This window comes from Aquarana catesbeiana, linkage group LG02, assembly GCF_042186555.1.
Source record: "Aquarana catesbeiana isolate 2022-GZ linkage group LG02, ASM4218655v1, whole genome shotgun sequence".
NCBI classification, from domain to species: Eukaryota; Metazoa; Chordata; class Amphibia; order Anura; family Ranidae; genus Aquarana; species Aquarana catesbeiana.
In genome coordinates, this window is record NC_133325.1 from 190,612,805 (window position 1) to 190,632,763 (window position 19,959).

Sequence of the window (19,959 nt, forward strand, 5' to 3'; positions counted from 1 at the left end):
CCCAATACATGCTGACACAATAGCCACCCATTGATAAGGGCTAATGATGACAATGCAATGTGTTCTTCGGTAAAGGAAACGCTGAACCATATCAGGTGACCATAGCCCCGCCCTCTCCATCTGGACGCTACAAAAAGAACCCCGCCCACGGCAAAATCCGCCGCTGCGTCTACGCCCCGCCCACCCGACGTGGGGACGGCGTATGACGCACGCTAGGTTTTTCGACGCCTTTCCGGTGTCCGTACGTGAACGTCCTCTCCCACCCAGACATGGCGCCTCCAGGCCGCTGGTATTTCACCCGGGAGCAGCTAGAACGCAGCCCGTCCCGCCGCGCCGGCGTGGATCCGGACAAGGAGCTCTCGTACCGGCAGCAGGCGGCCAACCTCATCCAAGACATGGGCCAGAGGCTCGGCGTGTATCCTTCCCTGGCCTGTAGCTGAGGCAGGCAGTGAGGCCTGGAGAGGCACATGAGGGGAGTGGGCCGCTGTGTTCTCTCTCTGAGGGGGAGATTCCGGCCTCTGTACACATCCGATGGCGGCTCTGCTGGTCACAGCTACCGGTACGGTGCGGGGGGCCCGGCTTCTTCAATAAACCTGGCTTGAGTTTGAAGGCATGACTGCTACATGGAGGCGGCAACCGGCAATTCTACCGGGCTGATCCCAGTGCGTGCTCTCCGTGTATGGGGGGGACACTGCGGGGTAGTCATGGCTTCAAACCAGCCGGACTCTGTCCTTTCCTGGCAGTCACTAATAAAGTAGATCAGTAAAATCAGCTTCAACGTGTTCATGGAAGTCCAAAAATGTTTTCATTCTTTTATAACCTGCGATGTACACAGAGGTGTGACGTGATGATGCAAGTAGGCCTGGTTTTCCTGCCACCAAATGCCTCCGATGTCCTCTATGGCCTTCACCTTCTACACCTTCTACTGTCTGCCATGTTCATGTATTTTAGCCATTGGAATACACTTGTGCAAAATATACTCATAAGCTCCTCTGAGCACAGCTTTAGTGTAGATTTTTTAAAAAAAATTTTAATACTTCTGATTCCTGGGTCACACTGATGCAGCGTGGGATTTGTAGCAGTTGCTATGCGTTTCCCACACCACAATCACATTTTGTTCATGCGAACTGCTGCAGGTTATCAATGTTGACAACACACCAAAAAACATTTGCAAAACGCAGTGCGATTGGCTGAACGTTTGCGTGCAGTGCAATTTGAGAAATACAAAATGAATGGGCTCAAATCGCACTGCAAAGGATCGCATTTGATATGAAAAGGAGTGCAGTGCGATTCCTGCACTGCATCAGTGTTTACCAGGACTAAACGCTGCTCTTAAAATACTGATCTGAATGTTTGATGTGCATGGCCATCTAGACCAGGGGTGTCCAAACTACGGTCCTCCAGCTGTTCAGGAACTACAATTCCCATCATGCCCAGTCATTTCTGTAGGTTAAAGTTTTGCAATGGCTCATGTAGTTCCGCAACAGCTGAAAGGGGCCGTAGTTTGGAGATCCCTGATTTAGACGAATATAGAACTGTGTTTACAGGCATAAAAATTACAATGCCAGATGTGTCTTAACAATGATCATGCCCATGTCATGAGGGCTTTAAGGGTTAATTCACCATTTATACTAAGATGTAGGGCCAGTGAACTGGCCCTAGTGCAGATCAACAGAAGGACATCTAAAATACAATTATTTCCAATGTGTCCTATTCACATCATAACGCTGCACATGCATAACGGATGTCAAAATAGATGTCAGCACGTGTTAAAATGCAACTGAAATGTACATGCATTTTCCATACATTTTAGCACAAGTCAGTGTGAATTAGCCCTAACTCACCATTATAATAAGATGAAAGACTCTTAAAGGGTCCGTACAGTGTTCAGAGCCTAGGTGTATGCTTTCTTGACACCCACAGCTTTTATTAGACATTTATTAGAAGATGTGGCTGTACACTAGTATATCCTGGGGTTGTGTAAAGCATAGACCTCTGCGTTCAGGGCTAGTTCAAACCAGCATGCAGTACTGGAAACCAATGTTCCAAGCACATTTCCCGTAGTGCGTTCAAAATGCAATGCAGTCGCAATCTGAGCGTGTGTCAATATTAGGTTAATGACACCCCAAACGCAGTGCGTTTGCCCGCACGGGATTGCATGGTACAGAAGTATCATGCAATGCTGTTGCAGTGAGTTTCCAAAAGTGGCGCGTGTGCTGCTTTTGGTGCGGTGCAATTTCACAATGAACGGTCTGATATCGCACTGCATGTGAATTGCACAGGAACACACAGTGCATTCCTGTGTGAGCCAGCCCTTAAGGAATATGTCCTTGCAGGTGTTTTACGCAAACCCGCAGTGTGTAGCCACGTATAAGCACAACTTCTAATAGATTTCTATGGGCTGCTTCTGGGAAAGTGTTTATGTAGGCCCTGCACACTTTATAGCTGTATGCATGTCCCAGTAGTTTCCATGTCGCTGTGCAGTGTAGATTAATTTAGCTTTGTTTAACTAAAACGCCTGGAAGCAAACTGTGGTGTGTAAGGAGTCCTCTTCATCCACAAATCGTCTGTATGTGTTTTCAACTTCCTAAATCCCAACCCCATTGAAATTTAGTTCGGGGAGATTTAAGGGGTAATTCCACTTTTCGTGAAAAAAAATCTAGCAAATAAAAATGATATAACCTTTCAGGGACAGAATCTGGGGGTTCTTTCCCCCTGTCATTTTTTTTTTAGTTTTGCATGTTTGTGCGCCAGAGTCACAAGATCTATGAATGGAGAGACAAGGGGGCTTGTGGTTCTCAGTGGAGATGTTGTCACCACAGTTGTAGTCCATTGATATTACCTCCAACCTGCTAACTGAAGGTCCCTACGTTGGTATGGACTTGTGGTAGGAATAGTCTACAGGAGGCTGAACAGTGCACTAAAAATAAATGCCTAATCTTGTTTTAATCAGTGTGGCTGAATTTACTTATTTTCAAAACGTGGACTATGTCTTTTCTGTCAGGTGTTAATTTGTCCTGGGGATTTTTCATCCCTTCCTGCCCTGTGATGTCCATGTAAGTTATGAGGGGGAGGTCTGTGGTAAATACTCAAGAGAAAAGCGGAGCCAGCAATAAAAAAATTGCCACAATTTTTTACTCCGTGGATAACATGTTTTGTCTTATCTCTGGCTTATGATAAAAGCTGCTCCAAACAAACTATTAGGCCTCATGTACACTGCTGATGGTAAACGGACGTTCAGAGGCAGTTGGCTGCTTTTTTCAGCTGTCCCTGAACTCATGTGTCTTATGTGTACATGTACACAGGTTCGTTAATGTCGTTTTTAGGCAGTTGAGTTTAGAGGCCTTTTTTGGAAAGCAAGAAAATGAGTTCAGATGCTGAGTTTAGAGGCATTTCAAGCGCTAAACACGGTAACTTGCGTTTAGCCACGTTTCGTTTACAGGCGTTTTTCATTTTTGGCTATTTTGAAAAAAAAAAAAACACTTCTAAATGCAAACGGAGCAAAACGGACGTTTTAAACTTGGGTTACTATCTCAGGAGAGGTTGTAAAATCGTCCCATGTACATTAAGCCTAACCTTCACAAACAGATGCAGTGGTTGGGAGCATTGTATAAACCGCATGTAGTCTTAGCTACATACAGTACACAGCGCTGTATTCTAGATGTGGGATGGGATCATCCATCTCCCAGAACAAAGTGGGTGTTCATCTCAGGTGTTCTTAGGTTTTTGTAGGTCATTTGTAAGTCAGTATTCACAGATTCTAAATGTCCATGTAACATTATTGCTTCTTCATCGGGTGAGCTATCACACAACCAATTCAGGAATATATCTGTTGGATGAATTCTTCTGTATGTAGCTGTTCAGTAATAACCTTTTCTAGTATGCTAAAATTAAAATTAACTGGAAAGGGAAGCGTGCTTCTGATATTGTAAACGTGAAATAGATTTGGTGCATAGTTGTTATTTGTGTTATGTAATTAAATCATTTTTAGATTTTCCTTAGTTTGACAATCTAGATCCCAACTGACTATCAACACAGCGATTGTGTATATGCATCGGTTCTATATGGTCCAGTCATTTACCAAATTCCATCGTAATGTAAGTTATATGCGATTGAAGCTCTTATTTCCACTTTTTTCTGTACTTTTATTGGTGATTGCAACTAAAACTAAATGCTCTGTATTGTAGAATTACCAAAAGCCTGTTCTTGAAACCTATTTAACAGGGTACTGACATACTGGTGGGTAGAACTTCACAAGTGGTACAGGCTGAGCTCTCTAAGGCTGTATTCACACTACAGCGTTTGGAATCGTGGGCAGATTTGCGTCGATGTGTGAATGACAAACCGCAAGACTCGCAATTCTCGGTGCGGGTCTGCCACGATAATTTGCGAGGCAATCTGAATCATGGGAAGCATGTCCCCCCAAAAAATGCAGGAGATACTTTGTGTCTATGCGACTTGCCATGCCAATTATCGCGTGACAATCGTGGCAGACCCGCACCACGATTTGAGGTGTCATTAAAATTAGTGGCATCTCAAATGCGAGTCCCGCGATTTGTCATTCACATATCGGCGCTGTCAAACCTGCTCGTGATTCAAAACGCTGTAGTGTGAACTAACCACTCTTGCTGGATATTTTTTCTTATCTTAAAGAAGCCCAACTATCTTTTTTCCAGGGGGAACGTAAGGTTAGCGTGATTGAGGGTCAAAAAGTGTTGATTGTTGCAGGACATTTCCATTTTTGGGATGTCTGACACTGGATAATTAGTATTTGGGGGCAGGATTCCATGTACTGCTGTACCCCAAGTTCTAGCACTGCTTATTGTTTGAATTGCACTTTAGGCCTCATGCACACTGGGCGTTTAGCCCCAGTGCATGAGGCTGCGGCTTGAGGACACAAGTGCACCGACCAGCATCGCTGCTGACAGGCTGTCAAACTCTGAGAGTCTGACAGCTGCTACGGCTGGGCATTGCACTTAGCGGTACTTCCACTTAGGGCAGTATACGCTCAGGGGTGAATGCCAGGAACACAAACTGTGTTCTGTGCATTCGGCTAGGTGCACTGTCCAGCTACAGCAGCTGTCAGATTCTCATAGAGTTTGATTGGCTGCCGGCAGTAGGGCTGGCCGGTGCGCCTGTGCCCTCCAGCCACGTCTAAACGCTGGAGCCTCATGCATCTGGGCTAAGCGCCCAGTGTGTATAAGGCCTTAAATGTAAGTTAGTAAACAGCTTAGCATTTTAAATGTAAATAAATTACATATGTATGTTTTCAAATATAGTTTTTATTGAATCCCAAAAAGGGCAAAACCATCCATAATGTGCAAACATTGAAACCATCAGTCATATAACTTATATGTTCAGCTAACAAACCATTTTCTGAAGTACATATGTCTCAAGTAAGTAACAATAAAGAGCATGTCAGACAGGTCTCTTCTTTTAGTTTGTTTGTCACACAATTTAACGGTTGAACTACTGAGTAAAGTATGGGGATGCCCAATTCCATTTTCCCTTTTCCAAAAACCAGAGTAGAAAAAGATAAATAGGTCAAGAGAAGAAAAGCAGAGAAGAGAAAAGATAATATAAAATAAAGAGGGGGGGGGGGGGGAGTTTGAGATAGCATTGGTTCAGGATAGCATAGGTAGTCGATCAATAGGGCTTGTTAGAGGGCTTATTATCCAAAAAGGGCCCTTCCCTCTTCAGAGAGGACAAACATACATATGTATGTTATCTAAATTGACCTCCTTATTTAGGGAAACCTGCTAAAATGACACTTATTTCAAGTTTTTTTTCACTGTACCTGTTATACTACCATGGTCCTGAAAAAAAGTCTGTTTTGTAGTTGCGTGTTTAGGTTGAATCAGAAAAAAGACATTTATCAAAAGATTGGTTAAAATATGCCACCTATTATTATGGGTTATCAAAATGCTTGTGTTTGTTCCAACAGACCATAGCACCAGCAGCTCTGTTTTTGGCAGCTAAGGTAGAAGAACAGCCCCGGAAGTTGGAACATGTGATCAAGGTTGTCCATGCTTGCCTTAACTCAAAGGAACCCATGCCGGACACCAATAGCGAGGTACATGTCAACTGCTATGTGTTGATTTTGTTGTTGTAGAAGTGAGGACAGTGAAAGAAGTCATCTGTGAGCTGATAGCAGATATTTGTTTTTAGGAGATAAAAAATTCATAAAGCTTTTAAGCCCTGGTTCACACTGAAAGCGGGAATGAAATCGTGCAAGTTCAGCTGAACTCGCACAATTTCATTCCCACATGTCAGTCCCAACTTCCGGGGTAATTTCAGAGGCATCTGTGCTGGTTGCTGCACAGATGTCAATGGAAATCGCACCCCAAAGTCGCCAACAGTAGTACAGAAACTTCTTTTGGAAATCGGTGCGGTGGCGCAAATGTGGCGTCGCACCGATTCGGAACGGTGCAATTGCCGCCAATTTGACATGTCAAATCTCTTGCCCAATCGCTCCAATGTGAACCAGGGCTTAGAGATACTGCCTTAAATGAAACCTATCATGAGAGAAATATAAAGGCTGTCATGTTGTTCCATTTTATTACTGTGTTTTGATTATCTGAATCAGAGCAATTATGCAAATGACTTTAGAATTTCTCTGAAATTTTTGATTTTCCTACTTGGTCTGGTTTACTGTCTCAAAATATTAAATTCAGTGGATCAGTTTAACAGCCAGGAAGCTGGTCATTGCTAAGGGGACTTTTTCTAATTATGTGGAAGAGCTTTTTTGTTTAAAATAGTAAAGCAGCTATTTGTCAATAAGGGTTGTAATCTAATAGGGTACTTTGATTCAATTCCTGTCTTGAATGTTTTCAAACACATTTATATTGTAGGTTGAACGAACTAGTTCATCTTCATTTCCAAAGACTTTCTGTGGAAATGTGGCCATACATATTAAATAAACCTTAGTTCTTTCTCCTCCATTAAGGGACACAGGAATTCAGAGACTATCAAGTTATACTGCCGCCTGCAGGAGGATTGGATGCTGACAAACCAAAAAATTGTGGGCCTGTGCAGTATAACCCCTCCTTCTCCCAGCATGCTTTAGTATTTTTGCTAGTGTCCTGTGAGATAGAAGTTGCAGAGAAAAGTCTAACCTTTTTTGCTAGCTACAGTATCTTTTTTTTTTTTTTTTATGCTTCTATCTGAATCAGCATTTCCTCAGCTTGATTTTGGACTTGTCTTGACTAGGACCTCTGAGCGTTATTTAAAATTCCCACTTTCTTTTGCTATTACTATGGTAAGTGGTAATACTGAGGGCTAATGTTATCTGCTGGGTGAATTATTGCACTCTCTTTCTTGAGATTCCGCATTGAGGAAGCACCTTCCTGCTTCTGCTTCTGAAAGTGACATGTGGAACTCTTAGTTTGTCTTTGCTGCCCACCCACAGGGACTTAGTCCCCTTTGGCTGCCTAACTCTCTCCTGCTACCCAGCAGCCAAGCCGGAGAATATTTGAAGTCTTGCATTGTACACCAAGCTATGCTGTCCTCACCTTGTGGTACAACATGTTGGATCCTGGACACAGAAACGGTCCTTCTGTCCTGGGTACCTCCAGCTTATACTCCAATAATGGTTCTGACGTTGCCTGCAGTGTGCTCCTTGAGATGCCTTAGACTGATGGCCTGGAATTTTGCCCTCTGCTTGAGTCTATGCCATCTTTAGAATCATTGCTGTCTTCGTTAAGCTGGCCTCCTTCTCGACTCTATCTGGGGGAATTTATTGGTAAATAGCATCAGTAAAGGTACCAAGCATGCTTCCACGCCTTTCCCTGTAGAATCCTCATTTGATCTGCCAATGGCATTAGTGGCATGTGAGCCTTTAGCTACCAGACTTGTTATTTCCTTCTCACACCTGAGGAGTTGCAGGCTTCTGCCATCAATCCCAGACTTGGAAACTCAGCTGTTATGGGCATCGTATGTACCACCTTAAATCTGGAGAATCAGCCTGCAGTATCTACAAGTGCTGCCCCCAGTCTAGGCTTCTTAGGGTTCCCAAGACTGCCAGGACTTTTCCAGTGAAACTGCTGTTCGCTGTTGTCCTTTTTGGAGACTGGGGGAACCCTGACAAGCTGTTTAAAAAATGCCTGGGGCATAGTCTGGGAAGGCTAACTTCTTAGAGGCCAAGAAGAGTTACTTTTGTTAGTCCCAGGCCTCAACCTCCAAAGCCAAGCCCAAGCCTTGCTCCACATCTGCTCGCAAGCCCTTGATTACCAAGTACCCCATACTCTCACACTAAATCTTCGGCATGAGGGGGCGACCCCACTTTCCAAAGTTGGGTAACATCTGTCAGCCCTTGCTTGGGTGAAGAAATTAGTTTCTAGGAGTTGTAAGCCCCCTCCCTTCATTTCTTACAACCCTCCTGTGTCGTCGCACAGGTTAGCAGATCTCCATGCAACCTTAGCAGGTCTTCTGGAGCAGGATGTCATTGTGGCAGACTAATTTTAATGATTCTTTTCTAATCTGCTAAGTTTCAAAACTAAAAATAAGGGCATTCAGCTCTTCTTGATTCTCAAGAATCTAAATGTCTTCATTTGGGTCCAAAAATTGTGCATGGAACCCACAGGTCTGTAATAGTCTCCCTTCTTCAGGGAGACTTTCAGGGCTCTGTAGACATTAAATGCGTACCTCCATGTCCCGTTTTTCCAGAACATCAGAATTTCCTTCTCTTTACTGTGGGTACTTTAGGTTAGCACTTTAGGTTTGTGGTATTGCTATTCAACCTATCTTCTGCACCTTGGGTATTCACTAAGGTAATGTTGAATCCTGTGCTAGCCATGAATGTGGGATATCTGGACAACCTCCTGTTGAGTAAATAGTTGACATGGGTTCTGACAACATAGCCTGCACTGTCTGGACCTTACAGAGGTTTGGCTGGGTCTGGAACCTCCAGAAGTCAGTGCTGGAACTGATTCATCACTTGGAATATGTGTTTCTTCTTTAAGAGAAACTACAAGCTTTTCACTTCCATACTCAGACTTTTAAGTCCAAGAACCACCTGATTCCTCGCTTATGCTTGAGAGTTCTGGGGCTGATGGTAGCCATCTTTGAGACATACTAATTACACTCCAAACCCCTACACACAGCATCCTGTCACCACAGGACAAATCAGTCCAGTTCTTGGGCAGAGTGATTTGCCCTACACCAAAGACCCTGTCCCTGGCTTGTTGGCTCAGGAATCCCGCTTTGTAGTTAGGGATGTCTTTTCTTTTGACATCTTGGGAGTTCCTTATTGCAGATGCCAGCTGGTCTGGCTGGGAATGGGTCCTGGTCACTTTGTTGGGACGCTGAAGCAAACTTTGTTTGGTCTGGCTGCTTTACTCATTTCTGCTCCTGAAACTCCTTCCTCATCTGCTTCGCAGGATCCAGATGGAGGTCATTTGTGGTTCTTCAAAGTTCTGGACTGGTGAAAGCGGATGTGGTACTCTGTTCTGATTAGACTTTCTGGCAGATGCGCCAAGGCTTTTTTCAGATCAGTATTGATTAAGGCCCTTAAAGCTGAAACGCATTAGTATCTCTGTCAGGCTGGTTTTTAGCCATCTATTACAATAAATCACATTGAGTGTCTTTACTGGATTTCCAGCTTGTCTTGCTTTGGAATATCTGGCTTCTTCCATATTGTCTGGACCTTCTGTCCTTAGGACCGGTTTACCCCTCCTGTTTCATGGTTGCTGGCTGTTGAAGCCAAAGTCCTGAAGAGATAGAAGCATCTTTGAATTGGTGATCCCCACAAAGCTTAAAGCCAGGAAGGCCACTTCCAGAAAAGTCTGTCACATGGAAGGCATACTTTATATGTTGTGAAGCAAGTAGCTTTCATCCCATTCTCAGTGGGACAAATCCTTGCCTTTTTGTAAATCAGCTGGAACCAGAATTTGTTCCTTAGTGCGCTATGAAGGATCAGATCTTGGTGCTTACACTCTTGTTCCAGAGATTGCTGCCCATTCTTTGATCACTTAGTTGATGGCCTTATTGTGTAAAAAAACCCTGTTTGGTCTTGCACAGGGACAAGGGGGTGTTGAGGCCCAGGCCCAGAACTTCTTCCCCTTTCCCAAGGTAGCTTTGGCTTTTCGCCTGAAAAAAGGAGATCTTTCTCTGTTATCTGGATGTAGTGTGTGTGTGTGTGTGTGTGTGTGTGTGTGTGTGTGTGTGTGTGTGTGTGTGGGGGGGGGGGGGGCAAGTTTACTTTACAGCTATTGTGTCCAGTTCTCCTGTAGGATACAGCATAACTTGACAGTCTCTGAATTCCTGTGTCCCTCAATGAACTCACAAGAAAAGGATTTTATGGTAAGTACTGAAATCCCATTTTAGTAGACTTTACATCTTGTAAGAGGTTTTTTTTCTCTGTAGGGCGGAAGGTTAGGAGGAAGACACAAATGCCTAGTTATCTCTGATAACGGAATGCATTGTTTTTCATTTAATATGTGCGAGTTGTCATTCATTTAGGATTATTTTATATCTTTAAATATGAATAAGTAATTTTCAGTTACCCTATTGCAGATTAGAGAAAGATCTATTAAGTTTGATGGAAATATCTGTGAACTTTAGTTTTTCTAATTACCATTTATTTGCACTGAAATATATGCTTTTTGGGCTACTGTCATTGAGTCCTGCTTGCTTCTCACCTACTGTGTATGGTGAATACATACCAGAGTGTAAAGCGTGAAATATCACTGGAGCAGGGGTTAGGTTTAATCAGCTACTAAGGCATATCACAAAATGTTTCTTAGATTGATTTGGGTTTGATAATGTTCCTAAGAAAAATGTCAATCTTTTTGACATATCATATGTAGTTATACTCCGTGTCTACAGACAGCAAAGTATTAATGTAGTCATATTTTGTATATACCAATTTTTAAATATTAATAAGCCCTTATTCTAGTTGTATAAGATAATTATTTATGTCCAAACTTCTCTGACAATTGTATGTAGTTTACTATGTTTTTGTAATTAGGACTTTAAGGGGATTTGTTTCATTGTATTCTGCATATTCATATCACAGCAGTCTAAACTACTGCAAACCAGCCAAGTGCCTGCAGTTGCTGGTGAAGCAAGAATTATTCTAATACAGTAGATATTTTGGGGGATTTGGCAGACATTGCCCTTGTCTTTTAAGCAGCTGGCATGCAGTTTTCCATAGCACATCAGGTTTTTAAGACATTTCGGGATATTCAGAGATGATTCTAATGTTAAAATAAATAAAATTTTACTTCACACATTAGTCATGTACAGAGTGTTTTGTATATTGCCTTGCACGTAATTAGATGTTTTAAATGCCCTTTGGCTAACTTTAGTAAATCAGGTACATGGATGCGTAAGTTGTGTCTGTGTATATTGTTTGAAAACAGAAGAGAGGGCAGATGGTTTATGTACTGGCTTTGATGTGGCAATGTCTTTCACTGGATCTTTGGACTCTGTTGTTTTGGGGTGCATATTTATCAGCTAGGCTCACCACCTGGTTTTAGTTCTGCTTGTCATGATCGATACATTTGTTTAGATCCTAGACATCACTTAAGACCCTGTAAATACCTTTTGTAGTTATCTGTGATGTAGAGCATGACCAGATGGTGACCTTGCCCTTATACCCTGGTTGTTTTGTACAGAGTGCATACCAGTGAGTAACTTGCCGTCCTCTCAATAACAGGCATATCTGCAGCAAGCCCAAGACCTGGTCATTCTAGAGAGCATTATACTGCAGACCCTGGGTAAGTCTTCCAGAATGGCTGAGAACGGGGAATCCTGGAAAGCCCTAGCAAAGGCCTGTCCGCTGCCATGGAGCAAACTGACCTGGCAGAAGAGTCTGCAGATTACTGGATACTAATCTTGCAATTGAAGACTTAAAGCATGGCAATATTACTGTGTAAAGCTTGTTAAACAAGAAGAGTTGTTTTACCTTTTAGTATTGTTTTTTTCCCTGAAAAAAAAAATAATGCCATACGTGAAATATTTTGATCTTGTGAACATGTTCATATATGTTTATAATTTTTTTTACATTATGTTAAATGCATGAAAAGAGCAGTACACTAGGAAACAGTTTGTGGTCTGTTAAGTGGAATGCTTACTGCAATGACAGCTTTGTAGCTTTGTTTCATGTTATTATACAGTTATCTTCTGTAGTATATTGTCATGTTTATTCTCTGCTGAACTGCATGCTAGACCTAAATTCCTCCAGGTGCTAACTGTACTTTATTTTTTTCAGGATTTGAGATAACTATTGATCATCCGCATACTCATGTAGTGAAGTGCACACAGCTTGTTAGAGGTAAGGCCAATGTTTGAGACCTATGATTTGTCATGTGCTTGAAGTGGGTGTCTGTGTGGTCACTTTTGTTTTGTCTCTTTTTAGCAAGCAAAGACTTGGCTCAGACATCTTACTTTATGGCAACCAACAGGTTAATATAAATATATATTGATCTTTGAAGTTATGAAGTAATGGGTGCTTTTTTTTTATATAAAGGAGCTGAATGTTTTCATGATGTGTGAGATCTAAGTCCATGTGTAATACTTTTATTATTTTGTAGTGTGTGCGAGAGAGGATGATTGGCAGTGGTGTGAGTATGATCACCTCTAATATTTAATTTGCTTTCCCTTAGCTTGCATTTAACTACATTCAGCCTCCAGTACACCCCTCCAGTAGTGGCCTGTGTCTGCATCCATTTGGCCTGTAAATGGTCAAACTGGGAGATCCCTGTATCTACAGACGGAAAACCGTGGTGGGAGTATGTGGATGCGACTGTAACGTTGAAACTTTTAGATGGTTTGTATTTGTTCTTGTGTGTGTGTGTGTTTTATACATGGTTGCTCAAAAAATGTGGATGGTAGCAAATGGATATATTTTCTGAGATGGTATTTGATTTAGGATTCTTAAGTGATTCTAAAGGCTGAAGGTTTTTTTTACCTTCAAGCATTCTATGCATGAAGGTAAAAAAAAAAAAAACTGTGTGCAGCTACCCCCCCCCCCACCCCCACCCCCCCACCCCCCAATAATTACCTAAACCTAATCTTGGTCCAGTGATGTGCACAAGAGCAGTGGCTCTCCCGGGTCTCTCCTTCCTCATTGCAGGTGTTAGAGTAACTGGATTCCAGAGGGATTTTTTTAAAGTTTAACCTAGAGACACTAATGGAAACATCTGGCTAGTTTTTCTAAGCCACAGCTGCAGTGTTTTTACCTCTCAGCTTGATAGCATCTCTGTTGGGGTGTTGATGCTACTCTCTTTATTAGAGTGCCAAGTAGATTAGCACACAGACTGAATAAATAGTACACATTTTTGCAAACAAAGCTTATTGGGAAAAGGAGGATAACTGTCTTGATATAACTCTTTTACTGCTGCCTTCGTAAATACAGTGGTGCAGCGACAAGAGGATGTAAACTAGCTCATAACCACAATAGCAGCTTGTTTTTTTATGTTAGCGCTGTGCTGTGTAATAGAAATGTAAAGCTGCCCATTCACATCTTCAGCTGACAAAAATGTGTCCCCCCCCAATTCACTCATTGGTTTCCAGACTCACCAGCTTTTCCAGGGAATTTGCAACCATAAAAACAAGTGTCAGGATGGCAAGCAAGAGCAGTTTAAGCAATCAACAGTCACCGATCTCCTGCCAGTCATTGTGACGCTGTTTTTTGTGGTCCCAGGTTATTTCTGCAAAGAGTAAACAACCTGTAATTCTCAGACATATTTTAGGCCCCCTGCAAATAATAATTAAACTTTGTCTTGCATCAAAATGGTTATTTTTACATGTATTTGTAGTTTACAGCCACTACTTTGGGGGCTTTCAGTAAGACCCCTTTCACACTGGGGCGGTTTGCAGGTGGTATTGCGCTAAAAATACCGCCTGCAAACCGCCCCTAAACAGCCTCCGCTGTTTGTTCAGTGTGAAAGCCCGAGGGCTTTCACACTGAAGCGGTGCGCAGGCAGGGCAGTGAAAAAAGTCCTGCAAACCGCTTTTTTGGAGCGGTGTATTCACTGCTCCTTCACCGCTTCTGCCCATTGAAATCAATGGGACAGCGCGGCTATACCGCGGCTATAGCCGCGCTGTACGAGGGATTTTAACCCTTTTTCGGCCGCCAGCGGGGGTTAAAACTGCACCGCTAGCGGCCAAATACCGCTGCAAGAACGACGGTACAGCAGCGCTAAAAATAGCGCTGTTGTACCGCCGACGCCCCCACAGCCCCAGTGTGAAAGGGGCCTAAGTAAAGCAGGCTGTCCACTGGTAGATTTTTCTTATGAAAAATCTTGTCAGTCCATTCGATAATACCATTAGAGACTTAACCAATGTAGTTTGAAAATGTCAAAATTTCATTTGCTTTTAACATTTGATTTTGAAATGAATGAATGGAATTTCCTGAATTAACCACTTCCATACCGGGCCTATTCTGGCACTCCTCTCCTACATGTAAAAATCATATTTTTTTTTTTTTGCTAGAAAATTACTCAGAACCCCCAAACATTAATTTTTTTATTATCAGACAACCTAGGGAATAAAATGGCGGTCATTGCAACTTTTTATCTTGCGCTGTATTTGCGCAACAAAATTTCAAACATGTTTTTTTTGGAAAAAAAACAGTTTCATCATTTAAAAAATAACAAAACAGTAAAGTTAGCCCAATTTTTTATATAATGTGAAAGATGATGTTACGCCGAGTAAATAGATACCCAACATGTCACGCTTTAAAATTGCGCACACTCATGGAATGACGCCAAACTTCAGTACTTAAAAATCTCCATAGGCGACACTTTAAAATGTTTTACAGGTTACATGTTTAGAGTTACAGAGGAGGTCTAGTGCTAGAATTGTTGCTTGCGCTCTAACGCACGCGGCGATACCTCACATGTGAGGTTTGAAAGGCGATTACATATGTGGGCGGGACTAACATGTGCGTTCGCTTCGGAGCGCGAGCTACCGGGGACAGGGGCGTTTTACATGATCTTATTTTTTATTTTACTTAATTTTTTTTATTTTTACTTTCTTTTGCAACATTTTTTTTGATCACTTTTATTTCTATTACAAGGAACGAATTGCAGTAAAATCGCACAAACAGAATCTTACATTTGCATTCCATAGATATCTGCTTAGTATACTTTCTTTTTCTTTCAGATTTAACACATGAATTTCTTCAGATACTAGAGAAAACTCCAAATCGTTTAAAGCGCATAAGGAACTGGAGAGTAAGTTAATTATTTTTATTATATATTGAAGAAATATCTGAATTTCTATAATATAAGCAGTAGTGGTGCACCGAAAATTATCGGCCATAAACTGTGTTTTTTGGCATTATGCTGATAATGGAGTGCCGAAAAGGGGGCTTGGTCCGCCCTGGGTGCCGCCCATTGCAGGGGTGCCATCCGTCCTCTCCTCGCAGAGCCTCGATCTCCGTGAGTCACGGAGCTGAATTGCCCGGGTGGCAACAGTTACAATGTCCCGCCTCCTGTGATAGTCGTCACACTGATCCAGTGGCGGGACATTGAATCAGTGTGACGTGATGACAGGAGGTGAGACATTGTTACTGCAGCTGGAAAGTTCAAATCAAGCTACATGACACAGCGGGAGATCGCCACTCTGATCTGGGCACAGGCAGGCTGCATCTGACATGCACTGGTGAGGCTGCATCTGACATGCACTGGTGAGGCTGATTCTGACATGCACTTGTGAGGCTGCATCTGACATGCACTTGTGAGGCTGCATCTGACATGCACTTGTGAGGCTGCATCTGACGACACTGGTGAGGCTGCATCTGACAGGCACTGGTGAGGCTGCATCTGACAGGCACTGGTGAGGCTGCATCTGACAGGCACTGGTGAGGCTGCATCTGACAGGCACTGGTGAGGCTGCATCTGACAGGCACTGGTGAGGCTGCATCTGACAGGCACTGGTGAGGCTGCATCTGACAGGCACTGGTGAGGCTGCATCTGACAGGCACTGGTGAGGCTGCATCTGACAGGCACTGGTGAGGCTGCATCTGACAGGTACTGGTGAGGCTGCATGTGACAGGTAGGCTGCTTGTGACAGGCACAGGTAGGCTGCATCTGACAGCCACTGGTGAGGCTGCATTGATCTCTAGTATCAAGTCTGCAGTCCCTGACCATCTCCTGTATCATGTCTGCTAGAGGTGCACCGAATGGAAATGTTGCTAATACTGTTAGCAGTGTGTTTAAGCAAGAGATTGCAGACATGATACAAGAGATGGTTAGAGACTGATGACATGATACAAGAGATGGTTAGAGACTGATGACATGATACAAGAGATGGTATGGCATAGATGCTATGAGTAAGGCTGCAATAGCCGAAACATGTCAACATTGATCCTGTGTATATGATGTAGCCAAATAAATTACAATATCAAGGAGTTATCAAGTTGCCGGCCTAATTTCTGCTTTGGATGTTCAAACAGGGGATTGGGGATCCTCCAGCCTGAGCACCGATCCTCCGCAAGTAATTTTCAATTGTGCGGTTGAGCTTGGGTATCATATGCTTGTATCTCCCTCCGCTCCCTGTCTCTGTCTATGGCTGGATATGTGCAGTAGAACTGGTGAGATCATGAAGGGCTGGAGTATACTTGCGGCCACCATCTTAGCTATTCCCATGTGTGTAGATTACACAGCCGGCACTCCACATGTGCAGGGGCAGCAAACACAGAAGGACTACAAGTCGCAGCAAGTATTCTCAGTGCTTACAGCACAGCTGGTTCTCAAGGGAGGTGGATCACTTGCACAGGAGGCAGGAGTTCTCTCTTGGCATACACTACCACATCTTAAGGGTGCTTGTGCTATTTACACTGCGTCGTTTTGGCTGTCTTTTGATTACTTTTGCTCCCCACAAACCCTGGAATTTGAAAGCATAATGGGCTAGCATGCATCCCATACTAGCCCATTATGTGACACTTACCTGCAAATGAATCCCGCGCTGTCCCCTGTGCAGGCCGCGTCCTTCTTCACCCCTCTTCCTTCCGGGGCAGTGGACTCTGGCTCTGTGACTGGCCGGAGCCACGTGACATCACTCCCGTGCATGCGCTGTCAGACACCGCACGCGATTTGGAAAAAACGGCACGGAGGTCTGTTTCTTCACAGCGCATGCGCAACTACAAGGGAAATATCTCCTAAACGGCACACGTTTAGGAGATATTTCCACTACCTATAGGTAAGCCTTATTCTAGGCTTACCTATAGGTAAAAGTCAGGAAGGAGGGTTTACAACCACTTTAAGTATGGGTCAAATTGTAATTGTCAGCAAAGGAGGGGATCATGGCATATATATTATATTATATTATATTATTTTAGCAAGCTGGAAGAAACCTGAATGTAGCTCCCTTTGCAATGTATTCTCTGGGGGTCAGTTGGTTATATGCAATTCTGACTCCCTCCACTTGTGTGGTCTTTTCACTGTCTTCAGGGCACCTTCCTCCTTTGTGCCAAGGGAGGATTGCTTTTCTGCTATTGCTGAGCTGCAACATCAACTCTCCGGAGTCCTTTCCAGTTTAGACTGGCTTGGTCATAGGAGGGAAACGGTCTTCTTCCCTTCCTCCCTTCTTGCTAATGGAGTAGGAGCCATCCGAGGAAGGGTTTGCAAATCTTCCAGAGGATGGAAATATTGAAGTTTTCTAACCTGAGTAATATACTCCTGAGGAAACCTAGGGTCTGGTTTTATCTTAGACCCAAAATGCTGTTGTAAATTTTCTCACAGAAGGAGACCAGGACTAATTTTCAATGACCACATCCTGCGTCCTTTGCCCCAAAACATTATAGGATTGGTATTGTGGCATCTGCCGGAGCTTCCCAAATCTTTCCCTATTTATGCTCATTTAAAGAATGTTATACACTGACTGGCCTGACTCTGAAAAAGTGTTCATTCTGCCAAAACCATTTGCTGAGCAGTATCCCATGAAAAAATGAGTTCACAAATAAATGGAGTATGCCTGCGGTGGATCTGACCATTTCCTATCACAATTAGACCCTTGTGGTTCCAGTGGACAAATGTCAAGAAGCCCAATTTAAAGACTCCCTTATTCTTATGGGGGCAGTCTTACAACCTGCCATTGTGGCTGTAGGAGTGTGTCAAAGCCTCAAGGTAGGCTTATTGGATGATGAAAAATAGAGACCCTGACCAAGGGGATACTGAGTTGGGCGGATACCTGGAGGATTTTCCCTGTGCCCTTAGCTTCTTGATGGATGCCTTAAGGGATTCCATCCAATTTTCTTGTCTGGGTGTCTTGTACAGGATATTATGGCTGAAGTGTTGGTCAATAGAGTTGTCTTGTAAGAAGCAGGTTAAATGCTTACCTTTTCACTGAGAATGTTTGGTTCTGCCCTGGATGATTACATTCAACGGGTAATAGTGGACAACAGTCTAACAGAAGACAAGAGTGGAAGGCACTCTAGCCTGGCCCAGGAAAACGTGGTACACTGACATTTTAAACTTGTCGGTGAGCGAGCTGTAGATCCTTCCAGAACGACCCGACCTCCTGTCGCAAGGTCCAATTTCCATCCTTATTAAGGCCCCTTTCACACTGGGGCGGTGGGGGCGTCGGCGGTACAACAGCGCTATTTTTAGCGCTGCTGTACCGTCGTTCTTGCAGCGGTATTCGGCCGCTAGCGGTGCGGTTTTAACCCCCGCTGGCGGCCGAAAAAGGGTTAAAATCCCTCATACAGCGCGGCTATAGCCACGCTGTCCCATTGATTTCAATTATCCAGGAGCGGTGAATACACCGCTCCTTCACCGCTCAAAAAAAGCGGTTTGCAGGACTTTTTTCACCGTCCTGCCTGCGCACCGCTTCAGTGTGAAAGCCCTTGGGCTTTCACACTGAACAAACAGCGGAGGCTGTTTAGGGGTGGTTTGCAGGCGGTATTTTTAGCGCAATACCGCCTGCAAACCGCCCCAGTGTGAAAGGGGTCTTACAGTCGCTGGCTTTAATGGCATGGCTGTTGAAGTCAGGATCTTGACAGACGGGGGTATCTGATTTGGTCATTCCTACCCTGCTGAAGACTAGGAAGGCAATTTCTAGTAATATTTACAATCAGACTTAGAAGTCTTATTTTGCCTGGTATGAGGCTTGATGACTTCATCTTCATAAGTGCGAATATGTGAGTAATCCCCCGCGCAATCAATTTTCACCCAATTTTGATTACCCTTTATATGTGCTACTTAATAAACCATATGGAACACTCCTCAATGTGTATTATTGATTAATGTGTTGCTGCTCACACTGACATGCGCTTCACGCACCCTTGAAGAAGTCTTGTGGGGCAGTGATTATTTAGGGGTTTATACTTAATTGATAAAGCACCATGAGAACTTTTTTATTTATTTTGAGCTGGAGAGTTTTCCTGGTGGATGCAGCGGCTTTGAGGTGGTTAAAGGAGATTTTTTTTTTTTTTATTATTGCATTTTAGTGTAAATATGAGCTCTGAGGTCTTTTTGACCCCAGAGCTCATATTTAAGAGGTCCTGTCATGCTTTTTTTCTATTACAAGGGATATTTACATTCCTTGTAATAGGAATAAAAGTAAACCAATTTTTTTTTAAAATAAGCAGGTCAAAATAAAAAATAAATAAGAAAATGTTTTAAAGCGCCCCGTCCCGCCGAGCTCGCACGCAGAAGCGAACGCATACGTGAGTAGCACCCGAGTATGAAAACGGTGTTCAAAACAACACATGTGAGGTATTGCCGCGATCGTTAGAGCAAGAGCAATAATTCTAGCCCTAGACCTCCTCTGAAACTCAAAACTGGTAACCTGTAGAAATTTTTAAATGTCACCTATGGAGATTTTTAAGGGTAAAGGTTTGTCGCCATCCAGGAGTGGGCGCAATTTTGAAGCGTGACATGTTGGGAATCAATTTACTTGGCGTAACATTATCTTTCACAATATAAAAAAAAAATTGGGCTAACTTTTGTCTTATTTTTTAATTAAAAAAAGTGTGTTTTTTCCAAAAAAAAGTGCGCTTGTAAGTCCGCT

General features: G+C 43.2%; 1 protein-coding gene across 4 annotated transcripts in view; it reads left to right on the forward strand.

Moving 5' to 3' along the window:
- Positions 1 to 201: 201 nt before the first annotated feature.
- CCNT1 (cyclin T1) overlaps positions 202 to 19,959 on the forward strand; it is a 30,782-nt gene continuing 11,024 nt past the window's right edge. For 2 of the 4 annotated variants that reach the window (XM_073614080.1, XM_073614081.1), the window contains exons 1-8: positions 203 to 415; positions 4,016 to 4,097; positions 5,945 to 6,073; positions 11,657 to 11,717; positions 12,212 to 12,274; positions 12,359 to 12,404; positions 12,606 to 12,769; positions 15,109 to 15,179. In XM_073614080.1, coding sequence (XP_073470181.1) covers positions 270 to 415; positions 4,016 to 4,097; positions 5,945 to 6,073; positions 11,657 to 11,717; positions 12,212 to 12,274; positions 12,359 to 12,404; positions 12,606 to 12,769; positions 15,109 to 15,179 — 762 coding nt within the window. In that variant the 5' untranslated portion in view covers positions 203 to 269. Of the gene's footprint in view, positions 416 to 4,015; positions 4,098 to 5,942; positions 6,074 to 11,656; positions 11,718 to 12,211; positions 12,275 to 12,358; positions 12,405 to 12,605; positions 12,770 to 15,108; positions 15,180 to 19,959 lie in introns of those variants that run through there. The other 2 variants (XM_073614079.1, XM_073614082.1) reach the window with 2 other exon arrangements.